This window comes from Neolamprologus multifasciatus, chromosome 5 (assembly GCF_963576455.1).
Source record: "Neolamprologus multifasciatus chromosome 5, fNeoMul1.2, whole genome shotgun sequence".
NCBI classification, from domain to species: Eukaryota; Metazoa; Chordata; class Actinopteri; order Cichliformes; family Cichlidae; genus Neolamprologus; species Neolamprologus multifasciatus.
Window position 1 is genome coordinate 30,218,708 of NC_140443.1, and position 15,177 is coordinate 30,233,884.

Genomic DNA, 15,177 nt, shown 5'->3' on the forward strand with positions numbered 1-15,177 from the left:
GTCGTGTTGGAGTCAGCTGGCTGTGTGAAAGAGAGCGTTTTCATGCCGTGCAGAAAGCAGGTCTGTTGAGATGCGCAAAGCTCCGACGCAGCGGAGGTCGCGAGGCTGCTGGTGAATTACAATTGGGATAGTGAACCATCATGAACGGGCAGCTCTTTTCCGTGGATCTCCGCACATTTTGCCAATAAAAACAAGCAGGAATGATTTTCCTCCCCCTGCTTTCGCTCCAGAGAACCATGGAGACCTCGCAAGGCATCAGTCATGCTCTCTGGTAAGAGGGGATTCTGCTCCAATATGTCCTTTTCCATCCTAAATGGGCGTATTAATTAATAGCTACCAGTACGGCTTTTTAAAAAATGAGATATTCTCTATAAAATGAAATGAATCGGCCTAAACGCGAGTCCGCAAGACGTCCTCGCATCTGTTCACGCATTTAGCTCGTGTGAAAAGACGTTTGTCATCGTGGCGGGCTGTGACACACCTGCGATGTGTTATCGCTTCCATAATGAGTCCGGTGCGTTTCATTATCAGCCGGTGCGCCGCCGTCTGCAACGGCTATGCAGATGCGGGGATCAGCGCAGACTGGATGTGCGAACGCGTGCTTTATGCTGAGCCAAATCACATGTCCGTACGATGAATGCAAGGACCGCATCAAGTGAGAGCCTTGCGTTTGTGTACGCGTTGTGCCACAAAACAGTGCAACGGGTCGTTTGTGTGGCACGCTCGTCAGGAGGCAGGGGGTGGCAGAACTGCAAGAACGTCTCAAATTCAATTTTTAAAGGAGTGGAAATGTGTGCCAAGCTTCCCGGGAATGCATAACTTCTCCCCTGTTGCTGCATTGTTATGGAGCAAAAAAACAGACCGGAACATCTTGTTACTGCCGTCTCCTGGGCCTTATTGCTTCACTCCTCTCATTTATTAATACTGCTCGGTCACATGCAGCAGCGTTAAGCTCCTATTATTAACAGATCCCTGAGCGAGCCTGTCCGTCAGGATCCCTTTTGGTGGGGTGGGCTCGTAAAAATGTGTTGGTGCCTTTTACAGCGAGTCACTGTAGTCCACCTTTTGGCGTTTCTGGGAAACACCTCTGTTTTTTACAACAGGCTTTTCCTTTGAAGCCTTATGCTCATTGCTCCTTTTTTATTTACAGTTGTTAGTGCAGGGACAGGACATTTACAAGCGAAGGGGTTGGTGTGCTGGGAGACCATTCTCATGCTCAGTTTCCTCTTGATCACAGGGATTAGGATGAAACCAGTCATGTTAGTGTTTCTGTTCGCCTGTACAGTACAAAGCACTCCCTTTGGCTGTTGTGTTTCAGTACAGTTCAGTCACATTCCATGGACGTGGACTTTGACCCAGATAGCTTTGTCACAGTTGCATTTTTTAATACAATTTAATACCATTGCATCAAGGTTACAATATTTTTTTTTTTTTTTTTTTTTAAACAACCCCCTTAAGACATGGGCTGACACAAATTTGAATGTGTAGTTCTGTAGTAGGTAACTGACAAAACATGCACGTTAAGTACAGAGTGTGAATAGAAACACTGGCTGCTTGATCTGGTTCTAGTTATTTCACTACTTCTTACTAGCACATAGAGTCAAAATGAGAAACATTTAGCTTCATCTAAAGTATCTTGTTGCTAGAACCAAGGAATAAAGTCTGATCAAGCGACTGTAGCACTACAGATGGGGGAGCGTATTCACCTACTTTTCTTCAAAACACAAAAGAATCAGATCAAGGTCCTTTAGTGTGTAAATATTGAATGTAATGGCGTGGCTGCTGTGGCTGCACTTCATAAGTCTGAGCGAAACAAAAGCACTGAACTCTTTCCAGAATCAGCAAAGTGGATTACAGCAAGCCACAGAGCATAAAAACAGCGTTGGACATACAGAAATCCCTCCAGGTGTTACAGAGCAAAGGAAAAATGTATAGCAATAATCCCCTCGGACATTAGAGTCACATTCCTTTCTTTATTACTCCACCCTCCTCTCCTCCAACCTCAGCTTAGCGGAATCCAGGTGGATAGCAATCACTGGGCTTTGCTTTGTTTTGCCTGTGGTAGTTGTGTCAAACGTACAAAGGTGAGCATCAAGGCCCGGGGAGGGAGAGAGGACGAGCTATACGATTGGTCAGCCTTGGCTAAGCTGCCCTGCCTTGTGCTGATAAGTGCATTATAAATCAGTATTTCATGGATGTAGAGAGCAAAACGAAGAGATCACATTGGTGCGCGGGGCTGGTTGGAGGGTCACCTGACCCCTGCATAAGCCCTCCATCCACAGTTGTAGGGATTGCTCAGGTGGAGGCAGCTCTGAATCAGCCGTATGTCTGACCTTGTCCAATCTCTTCTTTGTTGAATCATAAATTACATCTTCCTCCTTCTTACATTTCTACTCTCATCCTCACCAGCAAATCTCACCAATGGCTCTACAGGGTCCTTGGGGTCTGATAGTCAATGTTTGGGAGTTGCATTACTGTTCTCCTATAGATTAGATCAGTATGGCTTTAGACATGGAGAAATGCTGTCCTGGTGCACCAGTGGAAGCAGTGAGGCACTGCTTTGTAACAACTGACACAAACAGTGGTGCAAACTGTAGTTTTTTACTGTCTTCTGCCTATTAACTTCTCAGGCACCAGCGGGGGATCCTCATGCTAGCCTAACAGGAGCTGTGTAGTTGTAACCCTCCTCTGGTTCACATGTGTAAGTTGACAACAGCAGCAGCTGTGTCAACACCAGCGGTCAACATGAGGGCTGCTGGCCTCACCTGCCCATAGTTAGCTGGAGGTGGGGTTTCAGCTGCTCCTTTATACCACAGCCGCCTTTTGAAAGAGACCAATAAACCTGCTGTGCAGCATATGGTGGTGCTGCAAAAGCTCCTGCCGCACTGTATTAAGACTTGCAGTTTTAAGTCTTGAATATGTGTATTATAAATTCTCAATAATAGCTTTTCCTGTTCCCAGGACTCCTGGGCCACATGAAAGCTGCCAGTAGAGAGAGAGTGAATCTGTTTAAGAGCCGAGAGCCATCGTGTTTATCAAGGGAGACGACGCATAAAACTGTTGCCTGTAGGAATGTAGCTTTGCTGTGAATATTTCAAGCTAATATGCATCACTTCTAAGCTGAAGAGAGAGCATTATGGCTCCTTGTGTGGACACAGGAGGATCAGAGCTACGGTACGGGCTTCAGTGTTTAGCCCGTCTAGAATATTAAACTCTTCCTCGATTTGCATTTGAGTGATACGAGCTGCACAGGGGCAGCTCGCTCTCATCGCACGGCTCATGTTTTAATCTACACGGTTCCTTCAGTGCTATCTGTACCACCATCCACAGCCCATACGCATGCTCGGCCAACACGTGTTTGAAGCTGTGGTGTTTAAAATCTATATCTCCTCTGATTCTGTGAGGGCGGCTGTGGTTCAGAAGGTGATTGTTGTCTGTTAATCAGAAGGTCTGTGGTTCAATTCTGAGCTACTCCAGTCTGCATGTTAAAGTGTCTTTGGGCAAGATGCTCTAGTCCTTTGTTGGTGATAGAAAGTGCTGGAAAAAAGCATCAGACGTATGTCATGTCGGGAAAAGGGTTCATGTAGTAGTGCATTTACCATCTCACTCATGCTTCCCCCTGAAGGGTGTTGCAGTCCTGTATTGTCACACCTGTGCCTCTGCACAGCAGGTGCTTACAAAGCTGGCACTTAACTTAAGGTAGTGATGCAGCTGATCCCCTCAGGTGTGTTATCTGTTAAGTGTGGCCATGGTGGATCTGTTGCAACTGGTCTTCACCTTTTCTCTAGCTGCTATTACACAGTGATTACTGCTATGGTGTCTTAACCATAGCCCCATTGTGGTGTCTTTCCATTCTCTTTCTGTAGTTATAAACACTTTTATAATAAGATGCACTGTAGGTTCAACCACTGCTGAACAGCAGGAAAAATTTGGGATAAAAAGCAGTAAAATGCTAGTCATACACATGAGGCCCATAGCGACAGGAGGCGTAATCGCGTTAGATTAGTCTGGATGTCTTTGTTGAAGAATTGCTGCAATGCTACGACTTATAGCTGTGACTTTGTCTTTAGATGCTGATGGTATATTTTGCCCTAAAGGGGTGGGGTGGGGTGGGGGTATGAAGAGCAGAATGTAATGCTTTGAACTTCCTTGCTCAGTGTGCATCAGTAGAATGAATCAAGGGAGACACAGTGGTGCTATTAGAAACTTTTTTCTGAGATGTGATGGTGCCAAGTTCAAACCTTCCGCTTAGCTCAGCGATTCAAAACTGCATCTACGTGTGGATGTGATGGTGACCCCCACCTCTCACTCAAGACTGCAGCTTTGAAAAGCAGTAGTAATTTGGATTGGTGGATGGAAAATGAATCAAATGTAAAATGGGCTTGAAACTTGTTTTCCTTTTTTATTTGAATACTTCACAAATGGATAACTACGTTTAAATTTGAAAACTTGTGGTTGGACTACACGATTACCTCAGGGAGGAGTAGCCTACAACCAGCCAACAAACATTTCATAGATGTCATGTAGGTGGGTAAGGGATGGTGAATAAAGGTGTTTAAAAGGTATTTGTTAGCCATGTCTGCTAACCCTCCCATAATAAGCTGCTTTTACCCACAAGTCTAAATAACTGGAGGTTATCAGGTGGGGTTCACCCTAATGTAATAAGCTGGAATGTACAGTTATTCCTATTATTTCAAAGTAAAGCAAATGTACTAGTTGGTTTGTGGCTTGCTGTGGACAAAATTAATGGTACATTTACAAAATACAAGCACAAAACACAGAAAGGGGCCATTGCAGAATGATTTTAATTTTTGCTCAAAGACATTATGCTGAAGAAACAACCTGACATTAACAATTACAAATAACTGAGAAAATTATCCATTTGTGAAGTAATTACACAAAAAAATGATATTGAAAGTTTCAAACCCATTTTCATTACGGTCACTTTGACTGAGGTCTTCAATTTGTCATCATAATGCGCTGCCAAAACACGTGTCTGCCATATTTCAGCTACTATTCAACTGCATAACAGAAACAGAATGGATTATTTCACACACTATTTCATGATTTGGTGTCACCAATTTATGTAGCAATGAATTCCTTCTTCACTACATAAATTAAATGCAGCTTGCTAAGGTATTAAACTTTATCTAAGTAAGAGGAAGAATGTGTTGTTTCTTGCTAGGATGCTCATTGTAAGGAAGTGTGAGATGTATTGTTATAGTAGCAAAGATGAACCAGTGATATCTGCACTGAGGACTGAGGTTTTAGTGTTTTTATGATGACAGAGTGGGCACATTTAGTTTTGTTTAACAAAAACAAAAAGGGGGGGATTGCACTGAATTTCCTTGGAAATGTTTTGGTTGCTAGACAAAGCCATTCTTAGGGGCATGGCAGCCTTTTGGCTCCAGCTGCCCAGCGACAGTCCAGATGAATACCAAATGTCTCAGTCTCCTCTCGACTGCTCCTCTCTGTGGGTTTACTGTTCGGCTGTTCAACAAAGAACAGACATGACACTGCCTTGTACACTCCCAGGTGAAAATCCCACTTGGTGTATTAGATTAACTGAAAATTTAATCATCGTGAACTCGTTTTTGTGTAACAGGATTCATGTGATGAGCTTTTGTCTGCCACTTGCATGTGTGAAAGGCTCCTGTTTGTCTGTCAATGGGAGGTCAAGCATGCGGGGGTTTTCGCATGTACGGGAGCAAACAGCACTTACTGGTTCACTTCCAGAACAGGAGCCAACGCAAACTCTGGAAGTATTTCAAGTATGTCTTCACAGTAAGTGAGCGTCGTGTTGTTTGAGGCAGGAAAACAGAACTCTAATGTTTCTGGCCTAAAAAAAGCCAAAAATCTGAGCAGAGCTCTGAGACAGCTGCTCAGACTAACTGATAGATAAATGTTTCCTTTTGAAAGATGGGACACTGGCAGAAGCAATCTTTGGAAATGGTAATTCTGATCCAGCCCTTGAGGCCTTCCATCTAGATTTGTGGGCTGAATGGAGCCGTTTTATGATTTACTCGACTGGCAAGAAGACAGCAGGATGCTTATTTACGGCAGCGATTTGTGAGCAACGCCGAGCGAGAGGTTTTGGCAGAAAACGCGATCGCTATTTTTGGATGTCAAGTCTCTACTGGGCATTAGGGAAGAGGCTTTGTTTGTAATGAACCTCCATTATGTAGAAGAGAGTATATGAACCGAGCCTCACCTGCAACAGTTTAGTAAAAACAGTACATGTATTAGTTTCCCCCCCGATTATCTGTTGTTCCTTCTCAACAGATAAATAGATGATTATATGTAGAAGTTTTAAAATGATGTGAATTTTGTGTGAACCTTGATATTTATGACAGTCGCTTGGAGGAAATGCCACTGATTGCATTCTTCGCCGCCTTTGTTACTTATTCCAACACTTTGCTTCTGGCTCTGTTTCTTTCGCTTTTTTTTGTGATGGTAGCTTTGAGCTTGTGAGCCATGAAACACACAGGGATTAGATTTCTCCCTCTGTATCTGTCCATACATTATTAATGCTACTTATCTCGTCTCATTTTCCTTCTCTTTGCAAATTAATTGGCTACTAATTGCATCCAAGGGCTAATTTTGGAGTATTTAGAGTATTACTCACTTTCAGAAGGCCTAGTCTACAAGTTATGTTTGGACTGTAGATGAACTTACTCTCAAAATGTTCTCTAGAACTCATTAAATCCTAAATTTATAATCTTGCATACAGTCATAACTGGGTTAATTGTGGTTTCATTTAAATTGTTGCTATCACCTGGTGCCTTTTTTTTTGTTGATCTAAGACATTTTTTTGTCTTTTATCTTTCTGAGTCAAATATTCTCCCACAAGTCTGTTGTTACAGAAACTAACTCGTATTTAGTGATACAGTTTTTAAATACCTGAGCAGAGGGACAGCAGCGCCCCCTGGTGGAACCTTGTGCCATCTGATCGAATGCTTTTTGTTTTGTTATTATACATATACATATATGTGTATGTGTATGTATGTATGTATGTATGTGCTGTGGCTGCTACTTCCAGTGCTCAGTTACAGTTACTTCATGTTACTTGAACCGAAAAATTAGTTTTAGTGGTTGGATGTAATGCTTGGGGTCGCTGTAGCTCAGGAGGTAGAGCAGGTCAGTCTACTGATTGGAAGGTTGGTGGTTTGATCCCTGGCTACCTGAGTCTGAATGCCAAATATCCTTGGGCAAGATACTAACCCCAAGTTGCTCCCTGATGCATCCACTGCAGTATGAATGTTAGTTAAAAAGCATAGAAAACAGCTTTGGTGAATGTGGCATATAAACGCTCCAGGAGAGTAGAAAAGCGCTATATAAGAATCAGCCCATTTGATTTACTTGACTCCTCACATAAGTCCAGTGTACTGGCTCACATTTGGGTATATTTCAAACAGGTTTTTGGCAGATTTCTAAAATATTTGTGTCTTGTACCTCCAGATAACACAAAGCTGGCTAATGATACATTTTAAACCTTCATCTCTTTCTCAGGTGAGGGTGTGGCTGAGAGCGTGAATTGTAAAGTCCCCAGAATTGCATCACATGGAGGTCAAAGGACATCTGATCACATCCATGGGTTTGGGGGCTCCTGGTGAGTAATGATGACTTCTCACAGTGTAAGGATTCACACTTCCATCTGTGGGCAAGTCTGAAAAGGCTTGAGAAACCATCAGCTTGCTTGTTTTCCTGACAGTTTTTTCTCTAGGGAACTGCCAGCTGAAAAAACAGCTGTCTTTGCGAAGACCCTTTGTTCACATACTGCCACTACAGCTGCCAGATAATCTTATCAGAGCACTCTGAGAACAGACACCTTCAAAAACACGACACTGTGATACAGTATAAACATAACCCACAAGATTGCGTTTTTAATGAAATCACTGCCAGTTTGAGTCCACATCTGAATTTCACCGTGCGCAAAAGTGATTTTCATGCGTTGTGCCTCCTAGATGTTCAAGGCTGCCAGGATGGCAAGCTGCAGGCTGAGAGGATCGCAACTCTGCAAGAGAGGAAGCAGGCCTTGGAGGCTCTCCTCAACGCCAGAGTGGGAGAGCTCAAACAAGTCTGTTTGCAGGAAGCTGTGAGTCGATCTCGCTTCATCTTCGAAACGTAGCTCAGCTTAGATTCTCTCTCCGTACACCTCAAGCGATGAGAGGATAGCTGCAGTGTGGTTTAACAGCAAATTTAAGTCTTCTGTAAAAATGAGAATAAACGTGAACATCTGAGCTCAGCTGCAGCTAACAACTTGTTGAAAATGGGATATTTTTCACAGACAAGATCTTTGCTTGCTTGCTTCTGAGAGCCTGTCAGTGCATGTTAATGAATCCGCAGCTGCCTCAGCTTTTCTTTAACAGCTGTTCAACACGTCCCTGTTTTCAGCTGGATGGTGACTCATTCTATCTCTGTGTGCCTATTTATGGATTCAGAAGTTGTCTGCTCTGTTGTCAGTGTAGCTTACTTAGACATCTGAAGCACTTCTCAACTGCAGAGTTATGGTTCTGCTTTACAGGTAAATGCTAAATGCAGCCAAATTATTGCTGGCATATCTCGTGCCATATCTAGACCAGTTAAGGAATTTTTATTATTTTTTTTAAGAGACTTAAAGTAATCCGTTAAATGGTTATCACTTTATGAAACAGTTTGCACCTCAGTGGCCAGTGAGAAGGATTTCAGTAACTGGGGGCTAATCGATGTCCTCTGCAGGAGCTGACTGGGAAATTGCCACGTGCTTTCCCATTGGAGACAGGAGAGAAACCCCCGCTGGTGCAGCGGAGAGCTGGCCTAGGGCCCATTGCCAAGGCAGAGGTAAGCCAACACCTTGAATATCAATTGTGTTTACGCAGTAGCTGTACCGTTTTGTATGTATGTGTGTGTGTGTGTGTGTGTGTGTGTGTGTGTGTGTATACTCAGTCTAACATGGGTGACTTTCCCTGGCAGCAGGATGAGGCTGCCCAAAGAAAGCAGATGAAAGCCATCTTCACGGGTGCTCTGTACAGACACTCGGAATCAGACCGAAACGTTCCAAATAGCAAAAGAACGGTCCATCGGGGCTGTCACACAGGTACAGTACCATGGCAACTAATCCCACACCTGCACACTTAAAAAACAACCCCCCCCCCCTCCAAAAGCTACACAATAATAATAGCACGATGCTGAAAACGTCATCTTTGCACTTTTGCATTTTTGTTTACCTAAGCCACCAGGTGTCATGCTGCTTTGCCTACGACCTATATCCTTTGTGTTTCAGAGGACACTGTCATGTCAGAGAGTACCAGCTCCATGTCAGATTCAACATCCCATGACAATGGTGAGTCAACAGTCTCCGTGTGTATCCACATTCACCAAAGAAATAACTGAACCTCTGACCCAACATCATTCTTAAAACATGAGAATATGCAGTGTTATTAATGCTCTGCACCAAAAAGTTGCACACATTTTTCACTTTTAAGGCTTTTATTGAAAGTTGACTACATCAAAAGAGGATTTGTTGTTCTTCCTCCTACAGAGTCTTCACCGAGCGTGGCTGCCGACCAGCGATCTCTGTCTCAGCCGCGACTTACTGCAGGCAGCCCTGACCACAGAATCAGCAGGAAGCTATCCCCAGTGGAGATTTATTACGAGATGAGGACACGGCGCAACTCTGTCACTAGCTCTGTTAGGTGTGTGTCTTAAGGTGACCCTGTGCAGCCTGCCTGCTCTGTTACATTCACAGCATAAGCACACAAAAGTAAATGATCAGGATTGTGTGGGTTACAAATGCTATAGGCATCTTGTGATTCTTCGTTTTTTGGTTTTCTTCCACAGCCCAACTCACTCTTTACCTAGAAGTGCTTCTAACGTTGAAGGCAGAAGTGTTCCAGCAACTCCTATGTTGGCCCGAACTGCTCCCATCAGCGTTCATGTCAGGTAATCTGTGAACTGGGCTGCTTCTGTCTGATGCTGCACACCTCCCTCCTCCTGTGATAACTGTATAGTTGGAAATGGCTTAATGACTTAGCCAAATGAAGACAGAGACTTCAGGTTGTAACAGCGATTAGTGCCAAATTCAGCTACCAGCAAAGGTTTTTAATTCTTTGGACTTTAGGCATAAAAAATGTTCCTTTTTTAAAAAGTAACTTTTCTGTGAAATTCAGTTACATGAATTAGCTTAAAGCTGCTATCACTCACTCTGCTGTATCTAAGGTTCTTTAGTTTCCTCTCTGATTACTTTGCGCTGCTGCTGTGCTCATTTGCTGTGCTCATATCTTAGGTCAGATGCATCTGGTGGAAATGGGCTGAAACAGTGGTCTGGCAGCCTGGATGTGCCATACATGATTCCCCTGGCTCAAGAAGGTTCTTCCTCTGACCGCCGCAGCTGTCCGTACAGCTCCCGAGCCCGGCGCAGCAACAGCTCTGAGGCCCTGCTGGACAGATCGAGCCTTCCAGACGACCCAGCCCCTAGAAACGGCATGCCGCAGAGAGGAGGGCCCTACAAGAGTTCGGAGACGCTGACAGATGGAAAACTGCGGCATATTCACTTGGGCAGCCCCGAGGGGCATGTGGACAGCTCTGTTGAGCAAGTCAAAATGCGTCTGTCTATGGGTGGCAGGGGAGCAAGCGGTGGCTACAACGAACTTTTGATGGACTACATCTGGGGAAAACAGCAGAGGATGCAAGTGCAGCACCATCTGTACCAGTCCACAGGAAGGATCTGGCAAGACATGTCCTCCCCTCGCTCATCCACTGCAGCAGTGCCTCCCCATGCCAATGGATTTTCCCATTCCCAGGTGCACCTTCCTAGTGCTGCACCTCCCTACAGTCCCATGGTCCTTAGAGGATCCCAAGCTGAACTACGCAGGGTCAAGGTCACCAGAACCAAATCTTGTGGACCTTTTCTTCCTTTGCAGCAACATCCCCAAGATGCAATTCTACTATCAGCGTACGAGTCCCCCCTTCCTGTTTCTGGAACCACCACATCGTCCATTCCCAACCTGCACCCATACCAGACTGATTTGTCTGGTCCCTCCTTCAACCGCAGACCCCCACAGTTTTCTCTTCCTACTCCAGAAGACTCAACAAGAAGCCTGCATAAAGCCCTGGCTCTGGAGGGCCTTAGAGACTGGTACCTGAGGAATGCTCTTGGCTATCCTACTGCTGCCCCAAAGGGTCACGAGGCAGGGATCTCTCGTCTTTCACACCCACACCCACTGGTGCACCAGGCCCAGTCTGTTCAAGGTGAACCAACTAACCTCCAAAGGCCTCAGATACCCCAGTCAGCCAGCTTCCATGGTCACCCTCTCCATGGAAGGTCAGTATTTTTAAACGTGATTGACTAGCTGATGTTTCAAGTTAGACTTCATACACACTGCAGAAACACAAGCCTAATAAACGTCAATTTTTCTGTTGGTTTACATTAACACCAGAAAAATGTAACATTACTGTTGCCATATATATGTACAGCATGGATGCATTACTGAAATCTGTGTGTTACAGATGATTTGTCTGTCTTCTTAGATGTTGGCAGCAATGCTTCCAACAGATGCTGGTGCTGTTACACTCACTCTGCCCCCAGCCAATCCATCTATCATCCTCTTTTACAACTGACACTGTGTTATTTTCTTTTTATTATTTATTTTTTTGGGCTTGGTCAGCATTATCGCCTGCTGCTGGCATCCTCATGCCAACACTCTTTGTTGTTCCTGATTGCTTCCAAGGATGGGCCTCTCCAAGCTCTGTTATAGTCTTGCACACTTGCACACTTTTTTTTTTACTTTTTTTTTGTGGGCCCTAAGAAAATTAATTTCTTAGTGGTTTTACTGCATGCTTCCTGTGGTGTTTATTTGTTTCCTCTCTTATTTTTAATTTTTTTGGGAGTGCAATATTGACTTGTTTTACCTCCCCCCCACAGGTCGATGGAGTTCTCTCTCTATCAGGAGACATCTGATCCACAGATGCAAGAGGTGACTCCAAAGGAGCCCAGTGCTGACCCAGGCACCTTGGTCTGAAGCAGCAGCAGCACTCATGCACACATCAATGCACTACATACGCAAAAACAGTGTAGCTTCACATGGACTCCTATATACTACTCCAAAAATTAAGGGAACACTTAAATCACATGCTGTATCTCAATGAATTAAATATTCAAACTGAAAGTCTTTATGACACGCACTGTGTAATTTGTTGAGAACAAAATAATGGAAGAATATAGTTGGAAAGCCTTCTGAAGGCTGGATTCAAAATGACAACAAAAGTCAATGTTATAAATTGTTCAAGTGTTCCCTTTATTTCTTTTGATCAGTTTAATTCCACACACAAGTTGATTATAATGTGACCTCAGCAGCATCGAAAAACATGACAACCTCAGCAGAAAGAGACTGAAGTAAATGACAAACTGTAGCTGTAAAGTTGGAAAAAGCCTGGGCAAGCTCCCTGTGTTATACCTGATTTTTGCCAATGTCAATGTCAACCCCAGTGTTTTGTGGCTGTACACGGGTGCTGACTTGCAGAGCATCTAATACCAATATGATCATACTCTACTTCACATATAAATATTTCTGGTCCAACGCGAACGGCAAGATCGTTTCCATTAATCCTGAAAAGTCTGCCGAGATATACTTTTTTACAGAATATATACAGCTGTAAAGTACTATTTTGTATCTTCTGAGATATAAAGAACTGTTATATTAAAGAGGTAATTTATTGCTCATTAACCATGTTATATTCAAAGATGTTATGAGCTCACATCATTTGAGACGTATTACATGCCAGTGAACGTGTGTTTGTAAATTATATAAACCGCAGAAACATGCTTCAGTCCTCATCTGCCGTTAACGTCACAGCCATTTGTATTTTTCATATTTGATAAAAGTGAAGTGGGCCATGAACTGTAGCGTAATGGTGTAGCAGACAGGAGTGCCTAAATGTTTAATATCAAAACTAAACCTTGGTTAAAGTTGCTAGTATTAAGACTGTGTGAGATTTAGTTTTTAAAAATCAGACTAAAGTGTATCACAGTGTGACTCCGTTTGGGTATTTGGAATGATGTCATATGTATTTTGGTGTTTTGGGGGTTTCAGCTCACTGCTGGTTGATAAATGTAGCCTTCTCTGTGCTGACCTTAGATCAGTTTAGGACCAACCTTAGGGCTGTAGTGAGACCTTCTGTATGGCAGTAGCACCTGATTGTGTGACAAGAAATAACTCGTATCAAATCAGTTTTTTTTTTCTGCATTCACTTGCGGAGGATTTGATTGTCATACAGAGCACTTTATGAACATCTTAAGCCTTAACCCCTATGAAATTGTCACCAAGATGGATAACAGTCAGTAAGAAGGTTTTTCTTTTCTTTTCTTTTTGGTCTTCAAACATCTGTTGAAGGTCTGGGTGGTGGTCTGTACATAGTGTGGCTTGTACTGATGAGTCTCAAGCTAATGTTCTATTCCCATACTAACAATGTAATTTTCCGAACTAACCACATAATAAGTATAATCAAAATAACCTGCCCTACTCCTTCAACCCCACTTCTCCCCCAAGTGAGAACTATTTAATTGGTTATAAACAATTGAGGATGACCATGTGACCAGAATAGGGCTGCTGCAGTACTGAATGGTGGTGTGAGCAGGTCTCATACCAGTAAATGTCTTTGTGAGAATACATGCTGTTTGTATTTGTAAGGAATCTGTTTGACATGTTTGCTTTCTTTTAAAATTTTTTTTTAACATTGTGTCATGTATCTCTGTATATCAGTAGCATTATTACATTGTTTTCACAATCAGCCTGGGTAGCATTTTGCAATGTACACTACAGAAACCAGAAGACGTAAACTGAAAATATTTGTATTGTTGTAACAACATAGCATGTTTCTGTCATGGTTTTAGTATGATTTTGCCTTTTTTTTTTTTCTGTATTTGATCTTCAGACTCATCTGAATGTAGTTTTCTTTTGTGTGTGCTTGTGATGTTTTTGCTCAGTTACAAACTGTAGCGCACTGTGGAACATGAACCTCGTGTCTACGCTTGTCTGATGTGTTCACATCCTCTGTTTCCTGCTTCATAGAGCTCCTTCCAGCTTGTTAAAGACTGAAATCAAAGACCAAACTGCTGTGCACTGGGGGTCATAAAGGTATTTTTCATATAATGTACTCTAAGTTCAAAAGAAATAATATAAATTTAGCTCTAAAGCAAATGTATTCAAACTATATTATATTTATGAACCTATAACGTTTTGTAGCCATCTACTGTAGCCCTTTCTCATCAGTGCAGGAATTAGTAATGTATGTTTAAAATTTCATTAAGTTGTGTGATATGTTTAATATTTGGTTATACTTTATATTTTCTTTATTTATTAAAAAAGAAAAGATATTTAAGTGCAGCTGTTTTCTCTTTTCTTCTCTCTTTATAACCAGGCCTATGAAGTTAGGCTAAACAAGGCCTGCTCTGTTCTGTATGTATGAGATCTAAATAAAGTGTCATGTTGAAATCAAAATTCAAATGCGCCAGATGCTTTTGTACTATATGCAGCAAAGTTGTGCTGAAAATGACCTGTGGTTGTGCTAAACCTACCACTTCTAAACTATTAACCAGAGTATATAATGAAGAGATAAGTGGATTTATCAAAATGGTATAACCTCATCACCAGTGCAGTTCTTGGTAATTGATCTGTGCTAGTGTGATAGGATTTTCTATTCTCCAAGTACACTGAAATGTCTTAAATTATCTTTTTGGAAATGGAAAAAATATACACACATTCACTGTGAAAGTTGAAAACGGACCCAAAATGCTTCGGAGGCACATTTACATTTAATGTCTAAAAACAAAATAAAACCCTAGTTTAAAATAAAGCTGAAAAGAGTATTTTGTTGTTTTAATGAAGTATTGCAGAAAGTAAAAATCACAACGATTTAGTGGTCATTAAAATATGTTCAAAATCATGGCGCACTGCTCTCTCCTACAAAAGCTGCCTTTTATAGGTTAAATTATCTGCAGTACTGGTCCTGTATTTACTTTAAAAAAAAAAAAAAGATAAATAAAAAAAAAATTAAATTAAATTAAAAAAATAATAATAATAATAAAAATAAATTATATATATATATATATATATATATATATATATATATATATATATATATATATATATATATATAATTTGCAGTGTTGCACAGCACAAGCGTAATATCTGTTTTGTT

At 42.1% G+C, this 15,177-nt stretch overlaps 1 protein-coding gene across 2 annotated transcripts; it reads left to right on the top strand.

The window, feature by feature from the left end:
- The first annotated feature begins 6 nt into the window (after positions 1-6).
- ccdc120b (coiled-coil domain containing 120b) lies at positions 7-14,982 on the top strand. 2 transcript variants are annotated; one of them, XM_085159384.1, is made up of 10 exons: positions 7-271; positions 7,510-7,609; positions 7,965-8,095; positions 8,719-8,820; positions 8,956-9,076; positions 9,263-9,322; positions 9,521-9,674; positions 9,820-9,921; positions 10,265-11,302; positions 11,903-14,982. In XM_085159384.1, the coding sequence occupies exons 2-10, from the start codon at positions 7,561-7,563 to the stop codon at positions 11,997-11,999; spliced, it is 1,854 nt and encodes a 617-aa protein (XP_085015510.1). In that variant the 5' UTR covers positions 7-271; positions 7,510-7,560; the 3' UTR covers positions 12,000-14,982. The 2 variants fall into 2 exon arrangements, with proteins under 2 accessions (XP_085015510.1, XP_085015509.1); XM_085159383.1 differs by having other exon boundaries at positions 9-271; positions 8,953-9,076.
- The last annotated feature ends 195 nt before the right edge of the window (positions 14,983-15,177 follow it).